The sequence below is a fragment of the Poromitra crassiceps genome, assembly GCF_964638095.1.
Source record: "Poromitra crassiceps genome assembly, chromosome: 4".
NCBI lineage: Eukaryota > Metazoa > Chordata > Actinopteri > Beryciformes > Melamphaidae > Poromitra > Poromitra crassiceps.
This window is the reverse complement of record NC_139626.1, coordinates 23,507,048-23,520,814: the sequence shown is the minus strand read 5'-3', so window position 1 is coordinate 23,520,814 and position 13,767 is coordinate 23,507,048. Positions and strand designations below refer to the sequence as shown.

General features: G+C 46.1%; 1 protein-coding gene across 1 annotated transcript; it reads right to left on the bottom strand.

Annotated features, from left to right (window-relative positions):
- Positions 1 to 1,397: 1,397 nt before the first annotated feature.
- dhx32a (DEAH (Asp-Glu-Ala-His) box polypeptide 32a) lies at positions 1,398 to 12,177 on the bottom strand (the record flags this gene model as incomplete). The annotated part of the gene is made up of 11 exons (XM_083635829.1): positions 1,398 to 1,596; positions 1,926 to 2,116; positions 2,505 to 2,695; positions 4,452 to 4,592; positions 5,144 to 5,335; positions 6,202 to 6,351; positions 6,778 to 6,871; positions 6,957 to 7,196; positions 8,040 to 8,418; positions 9,901 to 10,094; positions 11,917 to 12,177. 11 exons carry the CDS (start codon positions 12,175 to 12,177, stop codon positions 1,398 to 1,400), a joined length of 2,232 nt encoding a protein of 743 aa, XP_083491955.1.
- Positions 12,178 to 13,767: the final 1,590 nt, after the last annotated feature.

The window sequence follows — 13,767 nt, the reverse complement described above, 5'->3', positions numbered from 1 at the left end:
TGCCAAGGTGGCCTTAGGGATCTCAGGGCATCACGGCCAGAGGGAGGGGCAACGGAGGCCATGGCCTCCATGCAGAGACTATATTAGACACAGACACACGTGACAACTTGAACTTTTTCAGAAGCTAGCCTTCACAGAAAAGGGCTACATGGCACAAGGTTGCAATTTGAGTCTACAGTTCTGATCTTGCAAAACACTATGGAATGTCATTCCATTGTGTTCGGTACATTATATACATGCTGCTACACATTTCTCTCTCGATTATATACATTGCGATAGGCTACTACACAAACACAGCTGATCTAGATTCTTTAGTGAAATCTGTGAAAACATTTGCAGGGAAATTGACCATGCACACATTCACACACGTGGAAATGTGTTTTTGCTTCCATGAATTATAAAACTATGTCCACAGAATAATTAAAATGAGAATATATGTATTTTGTGCTCTTGCGTTAATGATCAAATGATGATGTACCTCAGAATAGCCAATATATTTTATTATTAAGAATTTAACAGTGTATAAAAGGGGGGGGGGGCATGGTTGAATTGAACTTGAGCCAGAACAAGTGTCTGCAGGGTGGGGTGGGAGCGGCAGGGTAGGAGTGGGTGGTTCTTCTGCCTGTGAGGGTTAGTTTGCAAAAGCTTTGGCAAACTCGGACAGACTCCACTCACAGTGACATCATCAGACCTGGAGCCAGTAGGTCAGTGTGCAAGTCCAGCTATTTTTTTTATGTCAGTGTCCATCAGTAGCAGCGATGAGCCAGGAGAAGCCAGCACGCTTGTTCCCGCTGCAGGAACCATGGCTACGTGACTCCTGTGAAGGGACACAAGGCCTTGTTCTGCAACTGGAAAGACTGTCAGTGCCCCAAGTGCAAACTCGATTTTGGATATGGTAATACTGTAGCTTGTTTTCAGGTGACGTCACGTAGGGGCGAGACTTGCAGATCATGCTGGAGGGCAACCAACAGCAGGCTACAAGCGAAAGGAAAGCACTAGCAACATCGGGCCAAGTTGCTGGAAAAATCACTTCTCTTCATTGTATATGGATATCTTCTAGGTCCTGGAAAGGTTTCGGAATTTTGTCTGTGAAAAAGTGTGGGAAGCCTGCAATGATCTGACCTTGGTTTGCTTGCTACATCTTGCAACATGTCAGACATCCATCTCAAGAGTCTTATCACCAAACCCAAAGGGCAGCATGTGACGGAGACTATACCCACTCTACTGGAATGTGTGTTGTGCCATTAAAGTGTAGATGACAAAAAAGAAGACGGAGAAGCTTACAGCCATGTAATAAATTGATGCTAAAGTCTCTGGTTTACACTACGTAATAAAGAGGCTAGTTATGAACACTTGGCAATAGATAAAGGCCAGATTTTCATATTCATGATACCGGCTTATTGAATCACACATCGGTCATAAGATGGCTCAGCCACAGCACAGTCTTTGTTGGCATCATTGCTGATTGTCGTGGCCCTCTGTTTCTTGTCTTTGCCATTTCTAGATCCGTCTTGGTCCAAGATGCTCTGCAGTATGTCTTTGCTCTCACTAGGGGGCAGATTGTAGAAGAAGTACTGTGGTGCCATTTGAATGAACCTAGGAAGACAAAACAGATTATATATATATTTTTTAAAGAAACTAAAACTACAAGTAATATTACAAATTCAATACTTAATTTGTTTGCCAATAACACCCAATGGCAGATCGTTTTTATTTTATTTTTTAGATTAGAGCAGTAAAATAAACAAAACAAATATTAACGTGTGGTCACAATTGCCCAGTCTTGAAACAACAAAAGCATGTTTATGTTTTTACCAAAACAATACCAGACAACATAAACCCTGTGTGAACTCAAATATAATCTGCTGGCTCAATTGGCATAATCTAGAAGCGAGATTAAAAAGGGGTTTAAAAGCCAGACTTACACTTGAGGGGACATTTCCGAGACGGTTCTCATGCAGTTGTTGTCTGACAGGGTGTACTCGTGGAAAACAACCCACTCTGGCAGATCCAGCTTGTGAGAATTTGTCCCGTAGCTGGAGAACGGGTGCACCTGGGCCACATGCTTGTGTGTCAGCATGAAGTAATTCCCAGATCCGTCCACATCTCGAGCCATCTACAAATGGGGAAATACAACAGTGAGCTGGCAGGATAATCTCTGTATAGTAGGCACTGGGCTACTGTGAATGGCATCATCTATGCAGTGGTTCCCAAACTAGGGTATGCGTACCACTAATGGTACATGGAGGTCCTACAGGAGGTACTTGAGAACAATGGGGACATGTAAGAATAAATCAAAATTAAAAAGAAATCTGCTCATGAGGCACTAATTGTAACTCTTTCACCCCATTTCTTATTTTGTAATATATATTCTTCAAAAGGTGGGTTATCATTCATTCACTCCATCATATGCTATAGATTTCTCATGCCGTCTTCTAAGCAAAATGTTCAGTAAAAGAAGTTTGAGAACCACTGATCTATGGCATTCACCTGCTTTCACATACTTGCATAAAGAACCCAGCCAGCAGGGCTTTTTTGATGTTGTGGGTGTTGGTCTTGGTTCCAAAGGAGGGTTCAGAGACAGGAAGCTCAATCCTGTTGAGGATGTCGGTCAGCTCTGACCTGATGGCATCAGCTGTCTTCAGGGCCGTGTGATCCAGGAAATAGTCCCGGCACCACTTGTCAGCACTGATGTCTATGAAAATAACACGCATCATAACAATAAAGCAGTGTTATGGTGGAGCTCAGGTGCGCCTTGACATTTTGCACAGAAAGAGAGAGAGAGAGAGAGAGAGAGGACCCCTAAACTGACACAAATTGCCACAGACCCCCATTTGATAATATTTTGTCCCAGCGTCCCGCATCTGATAAGATTGTAGCTTTTGTGATGACCTCCCACTCTCCTGGAGGGAGAGAGACTGAATGGTCTGAAGGTCCCGGCTCTAGTGCACCGGGCCCAGGTGCACTCAATTACCCTCAATCAACGACCCCAACACCAGGGCTCCTGGGAGCAAAATATGGTGGGAGGATCCTTTTCACAGCAACCATTTTGAGGTGGTAAAGCAGGAAGTAAAGTACAGTAGGTGTAACCCATATCTATAAGGCAGCCGGTGGTGCCGCAGCACGGCACACAATTGCCCAACTGCACATCAGTGACATCACTGATGACATCAGTGGTGACATCACATTTGCTCAAGTGACATCACTGATGACATCACAATTGCTTGAGTGACATCACAATTGTGAGTGAGAGTGACAGCTTTGTTCACAGCAACATGTCAACCCCTCGAGTCTCCACCCTAGAAATTGAGTGTGCAAAATTTCTAGTAACATTAATGAGGGCCCTGTCACTGCAACCATCGAGTGTAACCAATGGTATTGGTAACACCTACTTTACTACCTAATTTTACCACCTCAAAAGGGTTGCTGTGAAAAGGGTCTATGAAACCCATGACCAAAATAGTCATATTGTCATTGTGTTACTTATGTGTTAATTCTAGTGAAAATAAATGGTCCTTTTCACCGCCTGGAACCCCCTCAAGCACCCCCTCTGAGAAGCACTGGTATAGAGCACACTTCCTTAGCATCCTTAGTGTTATCTGTATTCTACACAAAAAGATTCGCTGGAAGGGTTCCATGAGTTAGCATGGGATGATGAAACCGTTTCTGTTGATTTAATTAATGACTACAAAATCTATAGTTTTAACTGGATGGGAGAAAAGAATAATGGTTTGCAAAATCCATAGGTTTAATCCTTTGCCATTTCACCAGCAAAAAGATGTGTGAAATGGCATCAAGAGGTTGATTGTTCATGAAACCATTATGGTGCCAGGAACACCACATTTTGTGATTGGGACCCCTGCAATACAATCTTTTCCAGTATCTCTTATTATGGTTTCCTTACTGGTATGATGATACTGGGTGATAACAAAGAATGTAAGGTTTAATTTGCAAACAGATTGAGAATCACTGCAGAATGCATTGGGGTGAGTGTAACTATAGGACGAATCAGAGTGACGTCGTCACGACGACAACAAATCCCCCAGAAATGCGGAAGCTTGCAGCAGTTAACTAGTATGAGTTGTGCCAAACAAATGTTAATATCTCAAAAACTACTATACATTGCATCGCTTATATTTTGGCATTCTGAGTGAGGGCAGAAGTAGCTCAAGAGTTTGATGTATAATATAATACTGCGACAGTTCACACAACCTTATCACGACATGCATATTATGCATGGTAAAGTTGTGTGAACTGTCACAGTTTTTAAAATGTAAACCACACAGCCGGGGCTAGAGTGAGCACTCAAGGCTGGCTCCATAGGGTCCTATTGCCGTTTTCCCCCAGGTTTGTTTACCAAAATGCTGCTCGGCTGATCCCTCGTATAGCAGGTTTGAAAATGTAGCATTTCAGTGGCAGGAGATCGCTTCCGTTTGTGGACTGTAACTTACATGGCTCTCTCTGGCTTTGTTTGAAGGCGTGGTAGATGTTGATGAGGGAAAAGTGATCGCCTTCAGGGTGCTGGAACTTTCTGTGACACTGGACTGCCTCGTGGACCATGCCAGCAGGTGGCGCCAGGAAGCAGCTTGGCGCTAAAACACAGGGAATCAATGGGGTCAAGCATCGCTGGAGCAAGAGCCACTCTCAGCAAAGGCCATCTGGTTCAATGTCTGAGAGAAACTGCAGACGATGTGCATCTGCAGACAAACTACTAAGACAATGTCCATGGTGAATCTAAGAACCGGTTAAAGCAGTTGTTCTAAAACTTTATTGGCTTCAACCCCCTTTCCCTGATTTCTGAATCCAAGTAGGCTACCCCGACTACAACATTTAGCTTAGACAACTGCAAGAGAAAACTATGGCATATGATGCAATGAATGGATGATAACTCACCTTTTGAAGAATATGTATATGAGTGAAAGAGTTGCAATTAGTGCCTCCTCCTCAGCAGATTTATTTTAACATTCATGATTTATTCTTTTTTTCCTTTCTCTCAAGTGCCCCCTGTAGTACCTCCATGTACCCCGAGGGGTACGAGTACCCCGGTTTGGGAACCACTGGATTAAAGGATCTTGACTCAAAAAGTTACGAGTAGCAACAATAAATCTCATTCTGAAATGGAATCAATGAAAAACATACACACCTGATAGCATAGCTGCGATGGTCAGCATCTCACTCACACAGTCAAACTCGCAGGACGCTAGCAGCGCTTTGGCCATTTGAGGGTCCAAAGGGAATTCGGAGATGATGATGCCAATCTCAGACAAGTTGCCATCATTATCCAAAGCTGCAAGGTAGTCCAGCTCCTCCAAAGCCTGCATGAGACCCTCAGGATCTGCACGGATCAAACCAATAGCGTAAGCATGTGTTAGAGGTCCCAGTGCGTTTGTTTTCAACGTAGGGATGAATTCCACAAATTGAATAAAAAATAAGAATCCATAATAGTACAAATAACATGAAATGTCACATTTTCTCCTCTGACAAATATTTACCTTTTATTTATGGTTCAAATGCAGTGCATTTTCCAACCTTAATATAGCATTACTATACTTAACAGACCCAACTGGTATTTGGCACCCATAGATTTTACATACCCATAGATTTACAACTCAGAACCATTTACAGTAGCAAGAAGTCATTAACACGTTACATTTTTTTCTGCATCACTCACACTTAAACTTTCATACCATACTTTTCATAGCACTCTTGCACACAAAAACAAAATAGATACACACAAGGCAAGTAACATGCGTGCTAGGTTCTGCAAAAACAGAGATGTATTACAGTGCATTTGGCCTGTACACTTCCTCTTCATTGTACCAGGCTGGCGCTGCCCTAAGGAGACATATTGTATAATCGTTAATGAGCTGGCCTCTTTTAGCCTGTTCTGTTCTGTCCATGCTAGGTGCGGGTCAGAGCACAGACAATAGTTAGTAGCAGGGTCCTGTCAGCTCGGCTAAAGCATGGCTGACTGGGCCCAAACAGCCCGGGCCGGGCGCTGCGCGTGCAGATCCATCCGTATTTGCCCTGGCCAAAAAATGACCTCCCCACACATACACCTCTCTGTTTTAGGGTGGGAGTGAGATGTGGCCTGTGGGAGCCGGTGTCCCACGAAGAAAGAAATATTCTTAAAATCACGCGTCAAGGGTCATTTCTTCATACAAATTCCAGTACTGCTCACAGTGCAGTTTGACCACTAACCTGGCCTGTCAATGAAATCACAGTGTCCCAGGCCGGCTATCTCCATCCTCTTCAGGAAGAGGACTGTGGGCGTAATGTTGGACTCGTGGATTTGCGGGGAGCTCTCTGCGGGAAGCGCTCTCTCCTCTGGGTATAGGCAGAAACATTTACCTGGGGAACAAAACAGACCAAAGAGACTAATTTGACTGGGGCAAAAAGTTGACACGCTCATTGAGTTAATGTCAGGGAGGTGAACAGCACTTTAATCCACTCTGTCCTCTCAGCTTCTCATTGAAACCAGCAGCTGCTCTCTCAAGTTAATTCACCCACATATCTCATGTCAACCTCAGACTCAGAGGAGACCAAACAACTGTCATTTTCAAAAACGTAACTCTGTTCACTAGGATGATTCAGTATACCGATGTTGGTAAGATTCACAAACAAGCTTCTCCTCCAGAATTAGCACACAAAATTCCAGGATGTTATACCATTTTTGGGTTTGACTAATCAGAAAGAAAGAACCCTTTACCTTTTCAAAATGGTTTAAGTGCTGTCAAGCTACAGTATAAGGAGTAAGTATTGACAGAGTGTGCATACCTGTTGGTCCAGACAGCTGCTTGCGTATGTCTGCTTGACATCTACTGATTGGTCGAAGCACCTCCGAATTAGCCCTTATCCTTGGATTGTACACCTAGAAAGTGCAAAATGCCACTTAATCTTAACATATCCCTCATTCTACATAAGATGCTAATGATTTGTTGGAAATCATAACATACTAATCTTTTCTCTACTCCGGTGTCGATGACAAAGTTGACAGAGTCTATGGCCCACAGCATATCCTCCCCCCGTGGGGCAGAGAGGAAGACCCTCCTGGACCTCCTGGAGCCTGGTTCCTCGCCCAGGTTCGGCTGTGGTCCTCCCTGGCCGAGCCTCAGGAGCACAAGCACCATCTGGCCCAGCTCCGCCCCCAGCCTGGTGCCTTCTCTCTGGAGGATACTGTGGGCACAATCAACCTCCTGTGGAAGAAATGTGTTTTCCTTCCACTTTAAAGGTGAATGGTATGTGGGCTTGACATTTGACAGCCTTATTATGGATTGCACTACTAACTCCTCTCAAACACTAGACAGAGTTACCAACTTTGGTCAGCTGGAAAGATTGATTTGTACCACCAGTGTTTTTGCACCTTGTCCCATATGGCCGCAACAATGTCCATGATGATCTTATTTGCTAAATTGATGCCATCCACAGACTTCAGAGATACACAGTGCTGAACTTCAAGCTCCTAGTCTTTTTGACCAACAACCATTAATATGACTGATAGCTGACATTTTTCATTCCAAGTTCTGAATAAACAAATCTGGATATTATTGTGCCCATTAATATATATTGTTTGCTCCATCATAGAAAGCTCTACTATTACTTGTTCACCTTTAAAGCATACCCCAGAATTCTTAACACATCTGCCCCCAAACGTCAAATGAAATGGCTGAATGAGCAGTCCTATTGGCATGACTCTAGAGGCCATTGTCATGCACAGAGAGACAGACAACAGCTCTTTAAAAAGAAAAACACACACACACACACACACACACACACACACACACACACACACACACACACACACACACACACACACACACACACACACACACACACACACACACGATCAACTAAAAGCAGAAAAACCCTCAGTGACAGGGAGCAGTATCCATTTTCTTTGCCCGCACTATGTGACAAGTAAGCACACAAGACAGACAGGGAATAGACAATAGAATAAATAACGTCAAATATACTGTATATACATCATGAACACCCAGCTGTTATGAATACCCTCATCAAACATCTCAACCCGCTCTCACCTGTGCTGAGGCAAAGAACACGGCGATATCTCCCTCCTCTTTGGTGCGATGGATCTCCAGCACCAGCCTCAGCGCCGAGTAGAAGTAGTCTTTGTGGTCTTTGCTGTTGCTGTAGACCACCTCGCCGGGACACGGGCTCTCCAGGCCGACGAGCGGGACGCCGCTGCCGTAGTGTCCCAGCAGCTTGTCCGTCACGGGGGGGACGGCGAGGACCACCACCCTGAGCTCCGGCCTCTGCACCAGGATGTCCTTGAGGAGGCCCAGCAAGATGTCCGTGCTTACCGTCCGCTCGTGGGCCGCGTCGATGACGATGGCCCCGTAGTGCTCCAGCAGAGGGTCCGACATCATCTCTCTCAGCAGCATATCGTCAGTGCAATACCTGTGAGGAGGTCATTAGGAAGGTTATAGTGGAATGTGGTGGAAATGCTTGACGCTTTCCTCCAGTCAAAATTCATGCAGCATAGTGATTTTTTTTTAAATAATTTGAACACTTTCATGGGGATAGGCAATGTAAAGCTACAAAGTGCAAGAAGTGCATTGTCCTATGAATGTTCATTCCATGCACTGATTTGAAGAATGAAAATAAACGCATGGAATTATCAAGAAACACAAGATATGAAGGATGTGATATACATAAAAAATGTACTGTGCGTGTCTAAGGCTACGTTCACACAGCCATCCTTAGTGCTTGAATCTAATCTTTTCCCCCCTAAGTGACTCAGGTCAGTCTTTTTCATGACTGTGTGAACAGTACAAGTCACATTGAAAGTGACTTTTTTAAAGACGACCTGGGCTACTTTCAAATGTGGAAAAACATCAGATTCTAAATCTGATGTTTTGGTATGTGACTCCGGTGTGAACAGACATCTGGCCCATATCTGACTTAATGCTTCAATGTGACTTTTACGTCATTCCAGAGCGACATTCGTCACTATTCTGCGCTGGCGGGAGGAGGGAGGACCAAGCGGGCAGATTGTGATTACAAACATGGAGGACAGCTGCGAGGGAGCTCAGTGGAGGGACAGTGAGGTTTTAGACCTTATACGTATTAGCAAGAAGTAGCAGCTATTGCTCCACAGAAAGCCATCATTAAAAAAAAATCTAAAGGCTCTCTTTCTCCTCCTCCTCGCTATCATCTGCACCCGTATTCGCTGGCTTCCACTGCACAATAACTTGTAAATTTAACCGTAAACAAAAGATGAAACAACATCGTCAGCTACCGCCATGTTTACTGCTGTCTTCTTCCGGGTTTATGTAGAACAGCAGTGCGCTGCGTGTGACGTTATTGTTGTTCTTCTGCACATGCTGGTCACTTCAGGTTCGCGACCTGTTCACACTGGAGTCTGATATGGGCCACTTTTAAAAAGTCTGTGTGAACAGCCACACAAAAAATCAGATGTGAGCAACAAGCCAGATTCAAGCACTAAGGTTTGCTGTGTGAACGTAGCCTAAGAGTTCATCAATCTATGCTGGTGTTGCTCTCACACTGATACAGTAGATAACACTTCTTGTTGTGATCTCAGGCATGGTGTCAAGCATAAGTGTCTTCGACTTGAATGTGTCCAACTGATATGTAAAGAGAAGCATACAGGCCCTATACATTATCACAACTACTGTAGGCGGCAACACACGCAGCACTTTCTCTTCATTGAGGCAGCACTTCCACAGGGGGTCTGTGTGGGACATGCCAGCAATGTGCCTTCATGCATGAGTGAGGAGCCAGGGCAGGAGGAAGAGAAGTGCAGCAGAGGTAGTAGTGCATGGAGATAAAAATGTGATTGGAGTGTGGTGCTGCGGGTGGACAATCATGTAAGCCAATCAGCGGTTTCGCTGATTGGAGTGCGGTGCTGAGGAGACAGACCTCAGCACCGTGTCAGTGGAGCAGCAGGTCTCCAGGGGGATGGTGTAGCCCACTTCGTGGCCGATGTTGACGTCCATTTCGTCAGCCACACGCAAGGCCAGATCGACCGCCTGCTGCCTGTGGATCTGGGTGCACACTACCATGCCATGCCGGTACTGGGCAGACAGACAGAACTCGGCACACCACTGAGGGATCTGAAACACAGGCCATTAGTCACGAAACTATCTTCACCTAACATGACTTGAGAGTCAAATAATGCTTCTTCTTGTTCTTCTTCTTCTTCTTTTTAAATAAAACGTAAACAGTGTGCCATTTCTGACAAACAGTGTGCCATTTTCTAAACACCCTGTCAGTCTCGTCAGTCATTGGAGAGGATCATGTCAGGATTGTGCCAATAGATTTTGTTTAAGTGTAAACACACAGCGTAACAAACAGTGACAGGGCCTATCCTATGGTATTATCACTCATGATGCAAAATAGCTGCGGTAGCATGTGGCGGCTCCAGCGGATCAGGGCTTAGTAGCATGAGGTCCCCTAACAGCCATGCTGGAGCTTGGACACAGCAGCATGAGGTCCCCTAACAGCCATGCTGGAGCTTTGGACACAGTAGCATGAGGTCCCCTAACAGCCATGCTGGAGCTTGGACACAGCAGCATGAGGTCCCCTAACAGCCATGCTGGAGCTTGGACACAGCAGCATGAGGTCCCCTAACAGCCATGCTGGAGGTTGGACACAGTAGCATGAGGTCCCCTAACAGCCATGCTGGAGCTTGGACACAGCAGCATGAGGTCCCCTAACAGCCATGCTGGAGGTTGGACACAGTAGCATGAGGTCCCCTAACAGCCATGCTGGAGCTTGGACACAGCAGGATGAGGTCCCCTAACAGCCATGCTGGAGCTTGGACACAGCAGCATGAGGTCCCCTAACAGCCATGCTGGAGCTTTGGACACAGCAGCATGAGGTCCCCTAACAGCCATGCTGGAGCTTGGACACAGCAGCATCTGCCTGTTCAAACATGGGCTCACATCCCACTGTGGGGACGGGGAATATTTACTGCATGATGCAACCAGCACCTTTAGAGTTTATTCGGTGTCTTTCAGAGGAGCCAAAACTCTAGTGCTTTTTTTTTAACTGATCTACTGGCAATCTTTGACAAAAAATATCATAAAGCACGTGCTTCACATTTAAATCAAATCAAGAGAAGCATGGCTACTCAAACCTTCAGTTTATTTGTTGACTGAATAGCCAGAGTGCTGGAATGTGAACAACAAACTGCAGCAGGTCATACAAATTGGGTTATGCTGTGGTATTTGGGTCTAATCTGAAGCCAGTCACTGAAGAGACAGATATGAGTTATGCGGTGGTATTTGGGTCTAATCTGAAGCCAGTCACTGAACAGAGAGATATTGGGCGGCACTATTCTTAAAGTTTGCAGCCCCAAGCTCTGAAAAGCTCCAATATCAGGTTCCCTGTTGCTATGTTTAGAGGAGGCTGGCCATCCCATTGAGCTTCACCCCTTAAGACCTGAAGTGAATGCTCATAGAGATAGAGAACAATGAGCGAGTGATTATCAACCCTTTTCATATCAAGGACCCTCAATTTAGTCCACATTGGGGCTACAGGCAGACCCATTTACAGTAATAACATTTTGTGTCTCAGACCCAAATCTGAATATTTGTCCAGAGATTTTGTAGGCTATAGGTAGAGATAACAGAGAAACTATGACCAAAACATTCTTATACATTCCCTAATTGTTTTAACTTATTGTAAATGAAATAATGCTGAAGTCAATTCATAAATTTGCTGGGGATCCCCTGGCCTGGAACTCCCTCAAGGACAAGGTGGTGGTCCCCGGACCCCACGCTGAGAACCCCTCCCCTAGAATGAGCAAATGGCAGTGAATGTGCCCATTATGAAACGCCTTTATATCTTGATTGTTTCATTTCTTTAGACATTTTCTTACAATGAGCCTTGATGTAGATTCATCCTGATCAAATTACAAGAATGAACACTCACCTGTGTACTTTTCCCAGTCTTTGCGGTTCCAGACACAATGACAAGTTGGTTCTTCACCAAAACATCCATAAATTCGCACCTGACTTTCCATACTGGGAGAGCCTTCCTCTCTTTTAGCAATTTGTAGTAACGGGAGGAAAAGGGCAATCCGTCAAATTGATTTAATTCCAGGTCGTCTCCAAAGCCAAACGCATCTTCGCCAAGACACCCTGCGCTTTCAGGGAGAACGTCTTGCTCTGTCAAATGCTTTTCCTCCGACATGACCACTGACCTAAATGACATGACAAGTCTATCTGTAAATCCGGACGAGAGCGCAGGTTTCAGCAACGCTTCAGCTACAGTCTGTAGATGTCAAGCGAATGTTGAACGGCGTTTTTACCCATTATATCGCCAAAAATGAAAAGATTTCCTATCGAATGACCGGCAAATCGGTCTTAATTGCCCACCTGCTAAAATGCGACAGCTAAATGTATCGATATTAACAGTATTTCGTTCTGTTAAAGTAGTTTGTGACGTTCGTTTTAGTTTAATCCGTTCCGGGTTGGTTGGAGCGCGCAGGGCGCAGCGGTGCGTAATTAGCGGCGTGGCTCCACACGTGTGTTGATTTGCATAGTTGAGCAGTAATCACAGTACGAGACAAGAGTAAAAGACAAAGTATATCGACAATTAGCCCTCCATGATTTTTTTATTTGGGGGGGGTATTTCAACAAAAACATTTTTTTTTAACTTTGGTTCCCTGATAATATATCTACAATCAAATTTGAGGGGTGGATAATGTTGGGAGTGGCTAGCTAAGTGTATTTGGGTGGTGCGTTGCGGTGGTGGTGTGTGCGGGAATGGCTGGGGGCATGTGGCCTTCGAGGAGCTCTGCGCTCTGCCGCTCTCCAACCTCAAGGAAGGACTTCTTCATCCACTGACACGCATGCAAACCATCACACACGCACGCACGCATGGGTGCCGGTGATGGACAGACAGACAGACAGACAGACAGACAGACAGACAGACAGACAGACTGACTGACTGACTGACTGACTGACTGACTGACAGACAGAAAAATAAAACAGACAGACAGAATTTTGATGTCCTTTAATGAATCACATCACTTTAATAAACCCTCATCTGTCCTCCTGTGTCCTCCTCTCCCCTGTGTCCCCCTCTGTCCTCCTGTGTCTCCCTCTGCCCCCCTCTGTCCTCCTGTGTCCCCCTCTGCCCCCTGTGTCCCCCTCTGCCCCCGTGTCCCCCTCTGTCCTCCTGTGTCTCCCTCTGCCCCCCGTGTCCCCCTCTGTCCTCCTGTGTCCCCCTCTGTCCTCCTGTGTCCCCCGTGTCCCCCTCTGTCCTCCTGTGTCTCCCTCTGCCCCCGTGTCCTCCTGTGTCCCCCTCTGTCCTCCTGTGTCTCCCTCTGCCCCCCTCTGTCCTCCTGTGTCCCCCTCTGCCCCCTGTGTCCCCCTCTGTCCTCCTGTGTCTCCCTCTGCCCCCGTGTCCTCCTGTGTCCCCCTCTGTCATCCTGTGTCCCCCTCTGCCCCCTGTGTCCCCCTCTGTCCTCCTGTGTCTCCCTCTGCCCCGTGTCCCCCTCTGTCCCCTGTGTCCCCCTCTGTCCTCCTGTGTCTCCCTCTGCCCCCGTGTCCCCCTCTGCCCCCTGTGTCCCCTTCTGTCCTCCTGTGTCCCCCTCTGCCCCCGTGTCCCCCTCTGTCCTCCTGTGTCTCCCTCTGCCCGCGGTGTCCTCCTGTGTCCTCATGTGTCCCCCTCTGTATCCTGTGTCCCCCTCTGCCCCCTGTGTCCCCCTCTGTCCTCATGTGTCCCCCTCTGCCCTCCTGTGTCTCCCTCTGCCCCCTGTGTCCCCATCTGTCCTCC